This window comes from Gallus gallus, chromosome 6 (assembly GCF_016699485.2).
Source record: "Gallus gallus isolate bGalGal1 chromosome 6, bGalGal1.mat.broiler.GRCg7b, whole genome shotgun sequence".
NCBI classification, from domain to species: domain Eukaryota; kingdom Metazoa; phylum Chordata; class Aves; order Galliformes; family Phasianidae; genus Gallus; species Gallus gallus.
In genome coordinates this window covers 9,759,749-9,775,799 of record NC_052537.1, presented here as the reverse complement: position 1 = coordinate 9,775,799, position 16,051 = coordinate 9,759,749, and the positions used below count along the sequence as shown (strand labels likewise).

At 47.0% G+C, this 16,051-nt stretch overlaps 1 protein-coding gene across 3 annotated transcripts in view; it reads right to left on the bottom strand.

The window, feature by feature from the left end:
- Window positions 1–15,772, bottom strand: part of CCDC6 (coiled-coil domain containing 6) — a 47,836-nt gene extending 32,064 nt beyond the window's left edge. For 2 of the 3 annotated variants that reach the window (NM_001031221.2, XM_046942840.1), the window contains exon 1: window positions 15,347–15,772. In NM_001031221.2, coding sequence (NP_001026392.2) covers window positions 15,347–15,664 — 318 coding nt within the window. In that variant the 5' untranslated portion in view covers window positions 15,665–15,772. Of the gene's footprint in view, window positions 1–14,757; window positions 14,873–15,346 lie in introns of those variants that run through there. The other variant, XM_046942841.1, reaches the window with a different exon arrangement.
- Between the last annotated feature and the right edge of the window lie 279 nt (window positions 15,773–16,051).

Genomic DNA, 16,051 nt, shown 5'->3' with positions numbered 1-16,051 from the left:
ATTTTATTAGAAAGCTCTTGGTTTTAAAGAATCAAGGCGCATCTACTTTGATTTCTCTTTGTTTCTAACTCGTATAAAGTCTGTTCTGCCCCTGCTTTGCACCCATCAAAGCCTTTGAAATTGTAATATTGCAGCACTGTGCCAGAGAAGCCCTTCTCAGCCAGATGCTGGTGTTACAGCAGAGATGGGTGCTCAGCCAGGACACAGAGGGGCTGCACACCCAGCCCAGCACGCAGCTCTGCCCCAACACCACATTCAAGCAGGCGACAGACGAGCACAGGCAGGGGGAGACACCCAGATAGTCATCCTTTCCCTTTCTCCACCCATTTTTCTTTCCTGGATCAGCTTCCTGAAGTGACTTACCACAGGCAGAGTCCTGGCACACGGAAATAAAGATGAACAGCTACAACTCAGGCTCATTTAAGCTGCTCAGGAACAACCCTGATGCCCACATGGTGCAGGACACTGGCTTGCATTCAGCAGGCTCAAAGCAAGAGCCGAACAAGATTATATCTGCCTCCATCATACCAGTGATATATTTCTCAGCTGAACAAACAGGAAGCGTACAAATCTAAGTGTGAATTGTAAGTTCCAGATATCCATACATCAAATTAAATACAACATCCACTTAAACTACTTGGTGGTCTGCAATTTCAACATCATCTATGAAGTCAAAAAAACATGCTACAGTTATGAAACTAGGTATAAAAAGCACAGTGTTACTCTATTTCTTCTAAAGCTACATAATTTCATTCTGAAACTTTCCCTTTATCTTGTTAATCGCTGGAGATAATTCGGCTGTAACAAAATCGTTCATGTTTATCTTAATATTGTCTGAAATCTATTAGTCATTTAGCCCACAGTCAAAAACCCACACAGTTTCCTGCACAGACTGTCACAGTAATATTTTTTGAACATACATGCACAGTTTCCATACAAATAAACTGCCTTTAAATCAGGCATTTGCATTATAAAGAGGCCCTGATAGGATCAGCAAAAAAATGAGAAAGAGCATGGAAATCAGAGACAGCGGGTCAGTGAGGGCACAGAGTTCATGATTTCTCTGTTACTCATGTTATATTCAACATCCATGAACACCAAAAGCAATTCACTTTGTTCTGTATACCACCTTACAAAATAAACTGCTAAGACACCGAGTGCTATAAAATGATAACATCGGATCTGACAGCCTTTGGAAACCTGAAACGTGCCATCTCCTTGCTGCAGAGATCTGCAGAAACAGCCATGTCCACCTGTCTGCTGTGTCCCAAGCTCCAGGTCTGCCTAGCTCAGAAGACTACGTGGATGCATCCAATAAGGGGATGTCTGTAATTACTTTGGTCAGCACCACACGTGTCAAAGACAATCATGCTACTCTGTGAAAATCAAGAATGAAGAGGGGATTTTGACTGCAGTAGTATGTGACATCCTGATTATGAGTAGAGTTGGGGTGTGAAGTATTATAAAAAGTCCGTCCTTGTGAGTTTACTATCCAACACACTGTTGTTCAAACAACTAAGACACATTTCTTTTGAAAACTGTACATAGTAACTGAGCATCATATTAAGAAGCCAATCTCATTACAAGTTATTTTTCCACACGTTGCATGTGCTACAAACTGTCAAGAGTTTAGGTCCAAAGTATTTTTACGCTTTCAGTTCTTCCTGTGAATGTATCTCTCGTAGGCCAAGAGCACACACTGCTAGATTCCCCCCTGCCTGCCTGCTTCTAGCTCCCACAGCAGCTTCTGCATCTGGTGGGATGCTCTCTTTCTGCATCACCAGACCAGATTCCAAACACTGCTCTAATGGCAATATTTTATGAACAGCAAAACCCTGGTTTTATGATGCTTTAACAAATCCAAATAACAATGACAGCTGTCTACACTTCCTTCTCCACCGAGGTTACTATTTCTGTAAGTTTCACAAATCTTCCCATTATTGCAAAGGAGGGTAAGGAAATCAGGTTCAACATCACAGCTGAAAGCTACTTCTTAGTGAACACCAGTGCCACATTATCAGTGGCATGACGTGAACGAGACCTCGCATTTTGATTTCAGCTCCCTCTTCATATGCAATTTCAGGAATACATGTTTCACAAATGGCTCGTCAGCCCCATACAACCTGAGAGCTAGGTGGGAAAGCACCATCTGCCTCCACTAGAGCTGGCACTAAGATTTCAGGGGATCTTGCTGGAGACAGCTTACCAAGCACTGTTCTGATCTAATTCATCCTTGAAATTGCCCCCATCTTTAAAGACAAGACCCACCACTGACTCTTTATCACTCATCCACGCAGAGCAGTTTCTGCTGGGTAATCCTAGGGACAAAATACACCTGCAGATGGAGCTGAGGAGCAATTCAATCTGCTAACAGTATGCTTAAGAAACTCAATCTTTGCTACTGAATATAGCCCGAAAGGTTGGGGCAGCTTCAGGAGAGATGATCTCAGCTGCTGCGCACGGTACATTGAGCTAGAGCTGCTTCTTCAGAGAACTGCCTGTCCTGAGGTCCTACAAGAAGGCACGAAGAAGTGAACAGGGTGTGAAGAGCAGTAAGGCACAATGACACGATTTTAGAAACGTAAAATCTTCCCACAAGACAGAATTTAGGTTTCCCATTTGTGCAGTAGCACAGACTTCTCCACCAGCACAGCCGACTCAAGACAATGCTCTAGCCATGCTTTCTGGCACTAGTTTAAAATAATACAGAAGACTTTTGGTCTACAAATGTAATAATTATCCCAGTGAAACAATGCTGTTCCCATACAGGAGGAACTTTCACTCTGCAGCCCTCCCAGGCTAGAGCTCTTTATCCTACAAGCCCTTCAGCAGCACCTGAAACAACCACGCTGCATGCAGCATGCCTTTCAGACAAGGAGAAACATGAACCACTGCGAACAATGTGCAAGGAAAAGACTGTTCTCAAGAAATGGAAGAAGAATCAGCTCAGAGATAATGGCTCACACTGCTGCAGCTGCTGTGGCTGCCCAGCAACACACCCTATTTGTGGGGCATGGGGGACAAGGAAGGCCATCGAAGCCCTCTTGTGCCACTGCCAGATACCTTTGCAGCCCTTCGGCTGGCTGCTCCTATGGGCACAGTCGTGCTCTGCATCTCAAGTTCTAGGTCTGATTTGAGTGTGATTTCCTGTTTTATGTAGGGCAACCCCCCAGATCACTTCCTCACTTTCACTTCTGGCAGAAGAGCAAATTTTTTTTTGCTTTTGCATTCTTTTTCTTTCTTTCCCTTTTCATTTTTTTTCCTCCTCTTTTCCCATTTAAGTGAAATTCTCAGGAGTAATGGAGCCATCATGCATGCTACTTCCAAAACAGATGAGTGGGAAAGAAATGAATCAGCATCAGACCTCAACCTATCAGCTTCAACTACTCTTAAACATTACCTACCCTGTAACATTAAAGCCACAAACAGAACTGCCTCAAAACAAAGTTCTTGTTACATTTCTGCTATTCAGTAGTGTCCCGCTGTAAGAGGAGGAAAAGAGTAATACATAGCTTTTGTTACAGTAATAAAGGAATACCTGTATGATGAGCCATTATTTAAAGTGTTAAAACACAGTTCCCTTTAATCTCCACTTACAGTTGGTAATTCTCTCTCCCCTTCATCCCCCTCTCACCTCCTTTGATGGAGTGATGTTTTCAGCTACAAACCACCCATGCAGCCTCATGAGAAACTCTCTCAAAAACGCAGTTATGTTCAAGACATGAGCACATCCACGCTGTGCTTTGGAAAGCCACACAAGAAATAGCTCTTTAAAAGAGCCCTCAATACCAGCTACCTTCCTGAAGACAGAAGTTCAGCAGTATTCACGCACACTGAGCCTCGCAATTCATTGTCTGATGGTGTGCAATTCTATTCCACTTCAGACTTGCACATGGCTATAATAGCTTCCCTCTGCAGGTTGCTGCTGACCCGCGAGAGTCCCAGCAACTGAAAGACACCAAGGGAAACAAGAAGGTTATGAGAACAGTTGTTTCATAAACACAGTGACACATAAATTTCATGCATTTGGTTCATTACACAAAACTTACAAGAAGCTATATGTAATTCACAATTCCTACAGTGCAATTTTAAAATAAATGGCTTTCTTCGAGGCATAAAAAATTGGTCTGTTCTCTTCAAGGGAGTTTATTTTATCAAAATACTGGCTTTAAACAATTAAAAGGAACCTCTTGGAAAAGCTACTGTAATAAGAAAATGTCAAGACAGGGTCCAGAAAGTGTATCAACCTTCAAATAACTTTTACTTAGCAGCTTAACCATAATCACACACCGTTATGCAAAAGTCTTAATGTAATTAAAGACTACGTGGGCATAAAGCTCCACAAAGGAAAGGCAGCATGGCTGTACAGGTAAACTGCATGTCAACATTTCCTACTTGGAGTGCTTAGGAATAGCACAGTTCACCAGAGACATGTTGATAGCAAGAATTTTTCAATCACTTGGCCATCCCCATGTGGAAGGAGTGCCGAGCCAACCATGAGGGTGCAGCTGCGGTCTCCCATACGCAAGAGCTGTAAGCTGAGCTAACAGAAGCTACAGGTCAAGACAGGAATGACCCAGCAGGAATACTCCCTGTTCTGGGAGCATGAAGCTCTGACTGAAGCTCTGCATTGACGAAGACAACCAATATGGACAGTAAAGTTAGACCGTCAAAGCAAACACTGAACTGAAGCTTGAAATCTCTCTACTAACCCTTTACTGATGACTGAGAGGTTTTTGCTTCACTCTCAGACATCCCCTGGTGCTGCCATTTCACTGGTGAAATTTTTGGTAATCTTGTGCAGTAAAGAGCTTCCTAGTTAATCAATAAGTGTAAAGCAAATAGACTACAGAAGCACGTGGAACAGGTTTTGCATCTGTTCAGCCTCAGTATAAAAGCTGCTGAAAAATGAAATAAGGATACACATGTACATAGTGTACCCATAGGTGCACAGATCCCCAGCCAGACTTATAGCTGTACTTCAGTCTGCCTGAGTTTTTGAACACGCAGCCTTCTGGATGGAGCAATGATGAAATACTGGAGGGGGGAGAAAGAGATCCAATTGTATATAGCTAATGTTGGAGCACATTTGGTTGGTTTTATTTGTTTGGTTTTTTCTTCTTAAACTAGTATCTTATAAGTACTTGTTTGCCTCTTTTTCTACTACTGGGAAATCACCATTTATCTTTGATGCAGACAAGTATTAATTACGAAATAGACTGCACTGGGCTGCCCAATTAGAAAACTCCTTATTGCTCACTCCTGAAGTTCCAGTGGATGAAAAAACAAAACAAAACACAAAGGATTCAGAAGAATAAAACAGCAAGAAAGAAAACAAACAGAAGAATAACTACTAGGTGACTAATTTACTAAGCAGCTTCTTTTCACCAAGCTATGCACGCCTGTGCCATCAGGCACCGATCCATGTTTTAAAACAACAAAGTTGTGCACAAAGTGCAAGCGCAGCACACTTTTGTTAGAAGCTGCCACGGCCGCTTCTCTCTTTGCAGGCACAGGAGTGTAAACAGAGGAGAGGCTGAGCAGCCAGCCCCTCTAAATCATCCGTGTCAATCCTACTTCGCTTCATAGCTCAGATAAGTCAGGGCAAAGATGTGGATATAGAACAGTTGGTCTCTTCACTGGAGTAGGTAACAGCCCAAGCATTATCCTGTCCCACCCCACTTCTCTAGGCAGACCAGACATTGCTACTGCACAGCATCCCCCATGCAGTGCCTCCGCCATTTTCTTATAAACCTCTGTTGTTGGCTTTGCTTTTTATAATGCCTAGTTTCAATACAGCTTACATAGTCACTAGGGATGGCTGCGTTCTTCTCCACACTAGCAAGGGGTGCCTGGTCACTCAACACAGCTAGCCTCTGAAGAGCACTCCTTTTAAAATCCCCCCTTATTTCCTCATGCACACACTGGCTTTCTAGAAAAGCCATAATGTCTCCGACGTTAATCACACCTTGTTCCAACCCACACATTCACAAAGCTCACATCACATCATCCATCCCACTGTTAATGCATACCAGCTCTAATTCCAACACAACAAACACGTGTTCAGAACTCAGTGGATTCAGGGTTTTTTTTCCTATATAGCTTGGGTCTCTTACAGTACATACACCATAATATGTGTCAAAGTGCAATCACTTTTCAGGCTTTCAAGACAAGAAACAGGTCTATTGCATAGTGCAGGAGAAGACACTGAGGAAGATTAAGCATCCACATCCTCTGCTCTGCCTGTCTACGAGCAGAGGTTTACAGGATGTAGGAGAATGCAATCATCTTTGAATATCCACCCCATAAAGAATTGAAAAAGTACATCTAACACAGAGAAATAACCATATACAGGAGATATAATACCATATTTCAGGAGATGCCTACCCACCTTTCCATCCTCGGAGCAGGAGCCTTCAGTTAAATATCTCACTTTTGAAAGAAAAAGGAGGTTATGGCAGATGTGGATTCAGCCAGCAACTCTGGGCCTACGAGGGCATTGCTGTTACCTAATGAAGTGATTACTCACAAAGCTGGCTGTAGGAAACTCCTGCTCTTATTTGTCACAGATGTGAAAACCACACTGAAGCTCTTGGAAAAGCACTGATAAAAAACTAAATTTTGCAAAAGTCACAGTAACTGCTTTGGCTGCTTATTTGGAAGCAAAGGGAAACAAAGTGGCAATCCCTCCACTACAGTCAAAACCAAAGTCCTTCCCCCATGTGCTGAAAGTAGAAATTGAACTCCAAGGGCCAGGAAGAAACATCATAAGAGGCCACTGAATATGGAGCTTCATCATGTCTGACTTAATAAGAATCATTTATATTTTTATTCAAAACTGAACTGTATCATTGTGGGAATTATTATTATTATTTTTTTTATCTTTGTGGTAGGACTTTTAAATATCATAGAATCACTAAGGTTGGAAAAGACCTCTGAGATCATCCAGTCCAACCACCAACCCATCACCACCGAGTCCACTAACCCACATCATCATTAGCATCAACAACAATAAAGGAACTAAAAATCCCTTAGCTTTACGGCAACAAGCAGAAACATCACATTCTGAGGCAGTTTAGACAGTTAAAACATCCGACCAGAGCTCACAGACAGTTGAAACGCTGTGAGAACACTTGGATCTACAGCACAGCCGGGGAGATGCACATCTACTTCCTAAAGCTTGTCCCAGCCTGAAAAGCAGATCACGTTAACAGGGCCTTATGCCAAGAGTTTCTCCCTCATTTGGACCATCAGCTGCTTAGCTGAAGGAACGCCCTCTTTCCAGGAACTCAGTGGGAGCAAGAGAAGACAAAAAGATGCAGATGAGTCCCAGGAACTGCCAGGACTGTCGCTATAGGCAACAGTTAGCCTACAATTTTAACAGGAAAGTTGAAAAAGTTACAGGCACGGATGTCACAATCAAACACTCATTCAGTGTTTCTGCAAATAAACTGCTCCAACTTCAACCAAAGAGCACTTACAACCCCCAGATGTGACATCTACACATCACTTGTGCTACAGCCTTCCTGACTTAGACATTTGCCTGCTTACTTTGGAAGAGTGTACCTCAATGCTCTTGCCTTCATCCTTACTTCTTTTTTTCATCCCATGTATTCAAACAGGTCCACAACGGTCCCTCTAAACAGAGCTCAGACATCCCCCTGGTCAGCCAGGCAGCAGACCTTGACTACAGAAGAGGAACTCGAGGCCTCGCTTTGTCGATATCCCCCATCTGCTGCATTGGAAGCAACATATCACAGCAGTATTTTCTCTCACTGATCCATAGGATCTTGTTTTGTATTTTATTTTCTGCCTCTCTTCTGGAACGTGCCTTTGTCTAATCCACTCCTTCTGTTCAGATATGAAAACCTGTACAAGATGCAGTTTGTACATTTTGTCCCTACTGTTCTCCTCCTCCAGCTTTTTTTTTTCCCCAAGTAAGACAAAAAAGGATTCACCCCTTGCTCTGCTACTAAATTCAGTATCTTCCTCCTACCCCCAAGCATAAAAAAGAGCAGCAAACAACTGTTTCTCTCTGCTGCTCTTAGCAAGCTATGCTGCAATGCATCAGACACGTACTGCTGACAAATTCTGCTCCTTTGGAAGAACACTTTCTTACTCCTTATTGCACATTTCAAGAACGGTTTGTGAGAATTTAGCACCATGCCCTTCTGTGGCATCTCACACACTGAGCTCACTGACCAGCCCTGCTTGCAGCAGCACAGACTCACCATTGCAAGCATACTGTGGTCTTCAGAGTTTCCACCTGAAATTCCACCCCCAGCACACCTTATGAGCTGCAGCGTGATGACACAGTCTTTTGTTGTAATCATTAGCAGCTGTGTAAGCCTGCTTAACACACCTGTGTTGCACACAGCAGCACTATTTCCTCATGTACCACAAGGGGTTTTAGCATTAGCAGTCTGCAGATGAAAATATGCCCCCTGCACACCCAGGACTGAGTGCTTAGGAACTAACTCCAATATTAACTGAAGTCAATATCAGCAGCAGGGGGAAACAATCAATGAGGATAAGTAAAATGAACTAACAAGTGAAAGAAAAGCAAAGGCCAAGTCAGTACTCTAAATGTAAGACTTAAAAAGTCAGGTTTCCTTCGCACTTTGAAATCAGCAATAAAAATCAAACTCTATTACACTCAAAACTGCAACTAAAATGCAGTACAGAACTTCCAGGAGTTGAAAATCATTCCAAGGTTTTGCCCATGCTGGCTTTTCAAAACTGGGATTAGCAACAGGGCTAGAACCTGGAGAAAAGACCGAAGCTTTATCCTGCCATTCAAAGCAACAGGTGTGTAGCATACAAAGATATTTGTTTCCTGTGAAAGCAGACCTGTTAGGTGTACAATGCAGAAGAAGCTGGAACAGCTCCTTTCAAACTCTTAGGTCCTTGAAGATACACTACGAAAGAAGGGCTGTTAGTCTCAGTGAACGTTCAAACCTGGCAATAAGCTGTGTTTGGAAAAACTCACTACAAACAGTCTGACACAGAACTGAATACCTCTTTGATGAGAAGGTTGATTTAAAAGAAGACTGCACAAGCACAACAGGAAGCTTACAGAAACAACAAGGACTTTGCATTATTAACAATTCCCAAATATACTCTCAAATCACAGCTCTTACTTTGCTTCCATCCCAAAGTAATTCAAAGCAATATACCAACATTACTATCGATTGAAGACATTCCACCATTATTCAACAAAGCAACACCAATAAAGTAACGGGTAAAGAAGCAGAGCTGTTGTGCAACCTTTCTAGGCAAGCAAGACATAGATGGTTATCACAGTTTGGTATCAACCCAATGGCAACACTGAAAACAAACTCAGTGTAAAAAGGACAGAAACATTAGGAGAGTTATTTGGCGTGGTTTTATAGGGAACAAGTTCTGGCAGATAAGCACAGATTCATCTTTCAGCCAAAGCCTATTTGTAATAAAGATTACTGCAAAGGCATAAGACATGTATACGGTGCCCATAAGACTGTATTTAAAATAGCAATACAATAATCAAAGTACAGGCAGAATTCCAAAGTGGCTTACAGACCTTAGAAACACCTGTCGGTGGGAAATGTCTAATGCAATTTTACACCAACATGTACTAAGCATGATGCTGATCAAAACATCGACTGTATATCACTCTTCATTAAGTCATTTCTGACAAACTCCAGGAGACCAAGATTGCAAGAGAGTTAAAAAAGAGACTCTACCAACCCCACGAATGAAGGGATTCTCCTCAGAGAATGGACATGGAGAGAAGGGAGCACTGGCCTCACCAGCAATGCTGCAGCACATGTACTGCTCCACAAGGTCCTCAAGGCTCCAGCAGAGGAGAACACCTCCACCCCATAAGCAGCACTGGTGAAACTGATACGGGGAAATCCATGTGTGGTGTTAGGACCTCTTTGTAAAGAGAAAGAGAGAGCTAACAGGGAGCCTCACAACATTCAACAACAGAGGAAAACATTCTTCTTGAGACCATGGCACCGTGGTTACGAGCACCAAATCAGGTGGTGCTGCAGCAGTACGAATCGGGCCTGGAAAAGACACGAGTGTGCTGCTGCAGTTGTGCTCTGTGAGCTGCAGCACACGACAGTCAGCTCACAGAGCAAGACTGACGATGCAAGATGAAAAAAAATAAAAGCCTTCAGTTCCAAATGAAGCTCTCAGAAACAGCTGGACAGATTTGAAGCAGGGAAATGTGTTCAGCCTAGACCAGTGCATCATACAGCCACAACATATTGATCCAGCACGTTGGACTTCCAGCATCTCAGAGCCTGACAGCTTCTTTCAGCAGTGCCAGCAGCTGTGCACAAGGACCAAGTGGCAGCAAACGGTACCACACCTTCCCACTAGCAGCTTGCCAGCACTGCAGCAAACAGCATGGCTTTTACCACCATAACTTAGGAGTCACGAACAGTAACAAAGTCCATCACGAACCTTCCTTCTTCCTTTACAGATTTCTGTAGAAGCTCAAGGGAAACTTCTTGAGAAGGTGGCAAGCACAACATTCAAATACAAGACAGTCATTTCCTCTGCATCTGCTCTTCCTGAAAAACTTTGGAGTTTCATTGCATATTAATTTGCTCATCTCAGCAAAAACGTTGTCTTCACTCCAAGAAGCCAAAAGCCACAACTGACCAATGCAGTTGGATCTGAAAGCTGCGAGGGCACTCTTACACCTACAGAAGATGCCACAAAACAGCAGAACCCCCCTTTTCACACTTGCAACACCTACTTTGAAACAAAGCGTAAATAACAGACTTCACAAGTAGCTCTGCTAAAACACTCACCTCCTCACTTTCTTGGTTCACTTTGTACCTTCTAACCATTTTCTTCCTTCTGCCCTTAGCTGAGCACCTTTCAAAGGTTCGTGTTTTTATGCAGCCTGCTCTGCTTTTTCTCCTACCATTCATATTCTGTACTGCAAAAGCATCCTGCTTTGAAACTCCGGTTCCAACTGCAGGAAAGGCAAAAGCACTCTTTGCAGAGGATTGTCACCAATACGGCACACATGAACTTCCCCAAACTACCTCTCCAGGCTGACATTTTCCACGAAGAACCACAGCAGCAGCTCACAAACGCACACACATCCCACCACATACTTCCTTGAGAACAAAATGCTAAAATCACATCTATTTCCAGCATCTAAGTCTGGCTGTTTACCGAGAAAACCGTAACGACTCTGCAATACCACAGAAGATTTTGCCAATCTGTAAGTCACAGAGGGCCTGCTTGTTTGCAGGAGATGTCTGTTATTGGAAGCGATGAATTTCCCCAGAATTTGTGACTAAAACAAGGAAACGAGAGCTGAGTAAGCCCCTTTCTTCCATTGTTTCTCCCAGCTAGCAGAAGCCTGTCCACACTGCAGGGCAGAAACGCAATGGAGACTGTGAAGCCAGGAGACGCAGCTGCCCTCTGCTAATGCTCACTATATAAACAAGGTCGCACTTGGCCCTGAAGTGTGGGTTTAGCTGGAGGGACGAGGGCAGCAGAGGCTCCCAGGAAAACATTGCTGCTCGCAACTTGCAGCACAGCAGCCCTCTGCCCCAACACCTGTGCCCATCAGGGAACTCACAGCATAACAGCAGGGCGCATGGCAAGCTCACCCAAACAGCCCTGATGTGGTACTCATGCCATCAGCCTTTGGGATCAGTCTTCTCTATCTCAACAGATGGTCCTTCGGGCACCCACATACCTCACAATGGGATTTCTGGGACTCCTTCCTTCCCGGCAAAGCAAACTGGGTGGAAGAATGGGAAGCCGTTCTAGGAAAGTCCACGTTACAGCATTAAAACTGCTACATCTGGCACCCTACAACAGGCATGTTCTCAAATCGAGACGACTCAAATACACCGCCTTTACATCAGTTAGAAAAAAATACACACTAGAGTAAGGCTCACTATACTTCTCTGACACTACAGGAGATGCCGGACTACACCAGGCCAATTCATGCAAGGTAAATGACTGAACCTAGCACCCAAGGGGAAGCATGTACATACCTGCAGGAACCGGACTGAAACGGGTTTTGTAATGAAAAGCAGCCTGCTTCTATGAGGCCTGTCAAGTAGAAAGAACAACAAAACCAAAATGCTTCTAGACTGCATGGCTTTCACTGAGCCAACTTTGTGCCATCAAACACTGGAAGGTAAAAATCAAATAATGAAAGGAAGAAACCCAAGCGCTTCTGATTTCAAAACAAACTCCCTGACCTGGACACGGGTGCAGCTGGCTCCTGGCTGAAGCACTGCAGCTCCCGTGGCATGCAGCAGAGCAACCTTTAGGAGAGAGCTTCTCCTCCCCCCAGGTTTGCACGGACTCTGCTTTCACCAGAGACGTTGTGCTGTCTCAGACTCAGTCCACCAAGTATGACATTTCCTTGCAGACCTCTCACCAAGAAACAAAGGAAGTGCACACAGGAACTCCACTTCTGGTAGTGTATGTAGCACTTTAACCCAAAGTAATGACTTCACATCACAAACACAGAGCTGCTAAGATTTTCAGACTTTCCCAAGCTGAGTACCATTCTTTCCACCTCCTAAAAAAGACGTTATAGAAACATATAATGCAATCGTATAATTAAAGATTGCTAAATACATGCAAACAAGCGAAGTGAACTCAGCTATTTCTTTTTAATACTTACTCTCGCACTCCAGACAACACTTCAGATCTCCACGCTCTCCTCACTGAGCGCCTCCCCATGGTCATTACCAATAACAGCAGGTCAGATAAAATTATCATGTGTATTCATTTAATGTCATAGGCTTGCATGAGACCGGCACTGTAGTTCCATTTGCATCTCAGGCTGCAGGAAGGAGCAGAGCTTGCACAGCTTTTTGGAAACACGCTCAGTCCAAGAATGTTTTACAGATTCCAGCATTAAACCAGCATCTGCTGTTACACATTTTATGAAGTTAGTGAGCGTACAGATCTACACATCTGCCAAGTCAACACCTCTTCTCAATCAGTTTTCCAAGTACAACTGCTTAACGTAGGTCCCCTATGCTGACCACTTATTTTCAACCCTACGACGCTAGGATTAACTACAAATATCAGCACGCCTATGCAGCAAGCTGCTAATTCCTGAACCATACACACTCACACTGACACCAACAATTCTACACACAAACAAAACCAACGTCACGTCACAAATGTACAGCAGTACAGACACAAGAGGAGAGAAGAAAAAGACTGCTTTCTATCTGGTAAATCTTAAAGGGAAAAGATTCAAAAGCAGAAAAGAAGTTGGAGGGGACTAATTAAAGCACTGCAGCACAACAGAGCTCAGAGGAAGGGGCGGCGAAAGGCACAGGGATGATGGGTCACACAGCCAGGAGCGTCACCTCCACCTACACCACACAGCTTGCATCATCACACCTGCAGTTCTGGCTACCTGTCGGTTCCACTCGTGCTTCACGGCTCATCCCCAGCAAATGATAAACATCCAAGCTGATCCGTGAGAGCACAGTGCCTACAGCACGAAGCGGCTGTGCCACACGGCCCTGCCCACACTGCGCACCAGCCAGGAGCTGGAGTGGGGCTGTGGGAGTACCTCCACAACGGCTTACCCCACAACGTAGCTGGGTACCTGTGGGTACAATACCCACAACGACTTACACATCGCCACGGGGAAAATCAGACAACTTTGTATGTGATGACAGCTCCATGCAAATGGAGCGCGTTTCAGCATTCCAACAAAGCCCATCTCCGATCGCTTTCATACTCAGAGCAACAAAGTATTTGGACTGCAAATGTGTGTTTACATTAAGGACTATGTAAATCGCAGCGCAAAGCCTCGGTGGCTCAAAAAAGCCCTGCTCTGCATTCGTTATTTTGCCGCTTGCTGAATTAGAAGTGGTTCACTCAGCTATGCATAGCAAAGACATAGTGTCTGCTCAAGATGCTGGTTTTCTAGGCAGCCTACAGGTTGCTGTGAAAGTCTAACACCTTTCTCTCTTCAGCCAAGATGTCAAGAAAGACACAGATGGTTTCAGATTGAAGAAACAGACTCCCTTTTTCCCAATTAAAACCTAAGGTAACCAGTCCCTAAAGAGAGCACAAAAGGAATGTCAATTCACAGGCACTTGTTTACAAACAGCAGTACACCTACCAGGGGTTCAGACAGATGCCATGTCTTTCTAACAGGCAGAGAGAAAATGTCTGACTGACAAGATGTCTTAGCCCCTTCCAGCACTGCAGGCACTCCACCGCTACCTAATCAAGGCTCATTCTCTTCTGGTAAAGTACTAACAAAGCACACGTTTCCCCAGCCGGCACTATATTTGTCATTCTTGAATAAATTACGTTCTGTATTGTGCTCCACGCGCTCTTCCGGCCCACATCCTGCTAGCACTGGATGCGTACTATTGGGAACAGAGGAGGGGTCTGACTGAGTGAGCTCCAGATCGCACTGCTTTGCTACATGTATCGCAACAAACCGCTCATCAATTGAACGGCTACGAGCCGGTCAGCGAAGCACGAGATGGGAACGAGCACTTGCAGGTGGCATCTGGAGTCTTTACCGCAGCTCTGCCCGCACCAGCAAGGGCTGCAGGGCAGCACAGCGCTGCCGGCACCACCTCCAGGCAGCCCCCCCCGCTGCCAGGGCTGCCCGCACGCCGGCCGTGGCCAATGCAGCACCCAGAGCAGCACTGACGGCTGAGATAGCGCAGACAGCCTGACCTAAACCCCAGACGCCCCGGCGATGGGGAAGGAAACCGTGTCATGTGGATTACGTTTTCATACGTATTTTGCTGAGGACTGACACCTCGGAGCGCCGCAAAGTGCAGATAAACTCATTTATCCTCCCCGGTGCTCATACGGGAGCAGCGGCGGAGCTGGGACGGCGCGGCGAGCTCCTGCACCGCCGTTAGTCCTCCTCTCACGCGAGCTCCGGACCTCCCTTTCAGACGGTACGGACGACCGGAACGAGTTCAGGCGCTCGGGACGCCACCCGCGGCTCCCGCGGTTCGGTCCGCCCGAAGAGGCGGCGGTTCGGAACGGCCCCGCAGCGCAGCCCGCTCGCGGCCACCCGCACGAAGCGGCGCTCCGAGAAACTTCGTGGCGATCCGCGTCCCGTCAGGGCGCCCTCGGGCCCGCGCCGCCCGACGCCCGCCGTCCGTCTCCTCGCAGCCGCGGCCCGCGGAGGGCGGCGCGGCGCCGGGCTCTGGGCGCACGACCGCGCCGCTGACGGCCGGCGGCCTCTCGGCCCGCGGCGAACCCGCCCGGCGCGGGGCCCGGCGTGGCGCGGGGCAGGCCGAGGCCCGGCCGCGCGTGGAGCCCCGAGGCCCGGTGCCGCCCCGCCGCCCCCTCCCGCGGCGCCGCCCGCACTCACGATGGTGACGCTGGCCTTGCGCAGGTCGCGATTCTCCTCCTGCAGCGCCTTGCACTTCAGCTTGTAGGTCTCCAGCTCGATCTTCAGCACCTTGTTCTCCTGCTGCAGCGAGGCCAGCCGGTTCGTCAGCTCCTCCAGCCGGAACGGCGAGATCACGATGCCGCCCGCCTTGCCGCCGCCCGCGCTCCCCGAGCCGCCGCCGCCGCCGCCCGGCCCCGCCGCCGCCGGGCCGCCCGCCGCCAGCGCTCCCGCCGCGCTCCCTCCGCCCCCGCTGCCGCCGGCGCCGTCCGTGTCGCTCTCGCTGGCGCTGTCCGCCATCGCCGCCGCTCCCGCCGCCGCCGCGCCGCCAGGCGAGCAGGGGGCGGCGCCCGCCGCGCGCCGCCGCCGCCCCGCGCGCCGAGAGCGGCCGCCGCTCGCGCCGCCCGCCACAGCGCCCCCTGGCGGACCCGCCCGCCGCAACGCCCGGACCGGGGGCGGCCCCCGAGGGGATCCCGCGGGCGGAGCAGCCCCGGGGCGCGGTGCGCCGTGCGGAGCCCGGCAGCCTCGGGTGGAAGCGGCCCTTCTGACGGAAGGCGCCCGCTTCAGTGTTGACCGAAACGTTCCCCCGCGGAAAGGCTTTTAAGTGGAGCGCGGTGTTTAAATGTTAAAATAATCGCGTCTGCCGGCTCGAACGCAGCCCTTGGCTTCCACGGCTGAGAACGTGGC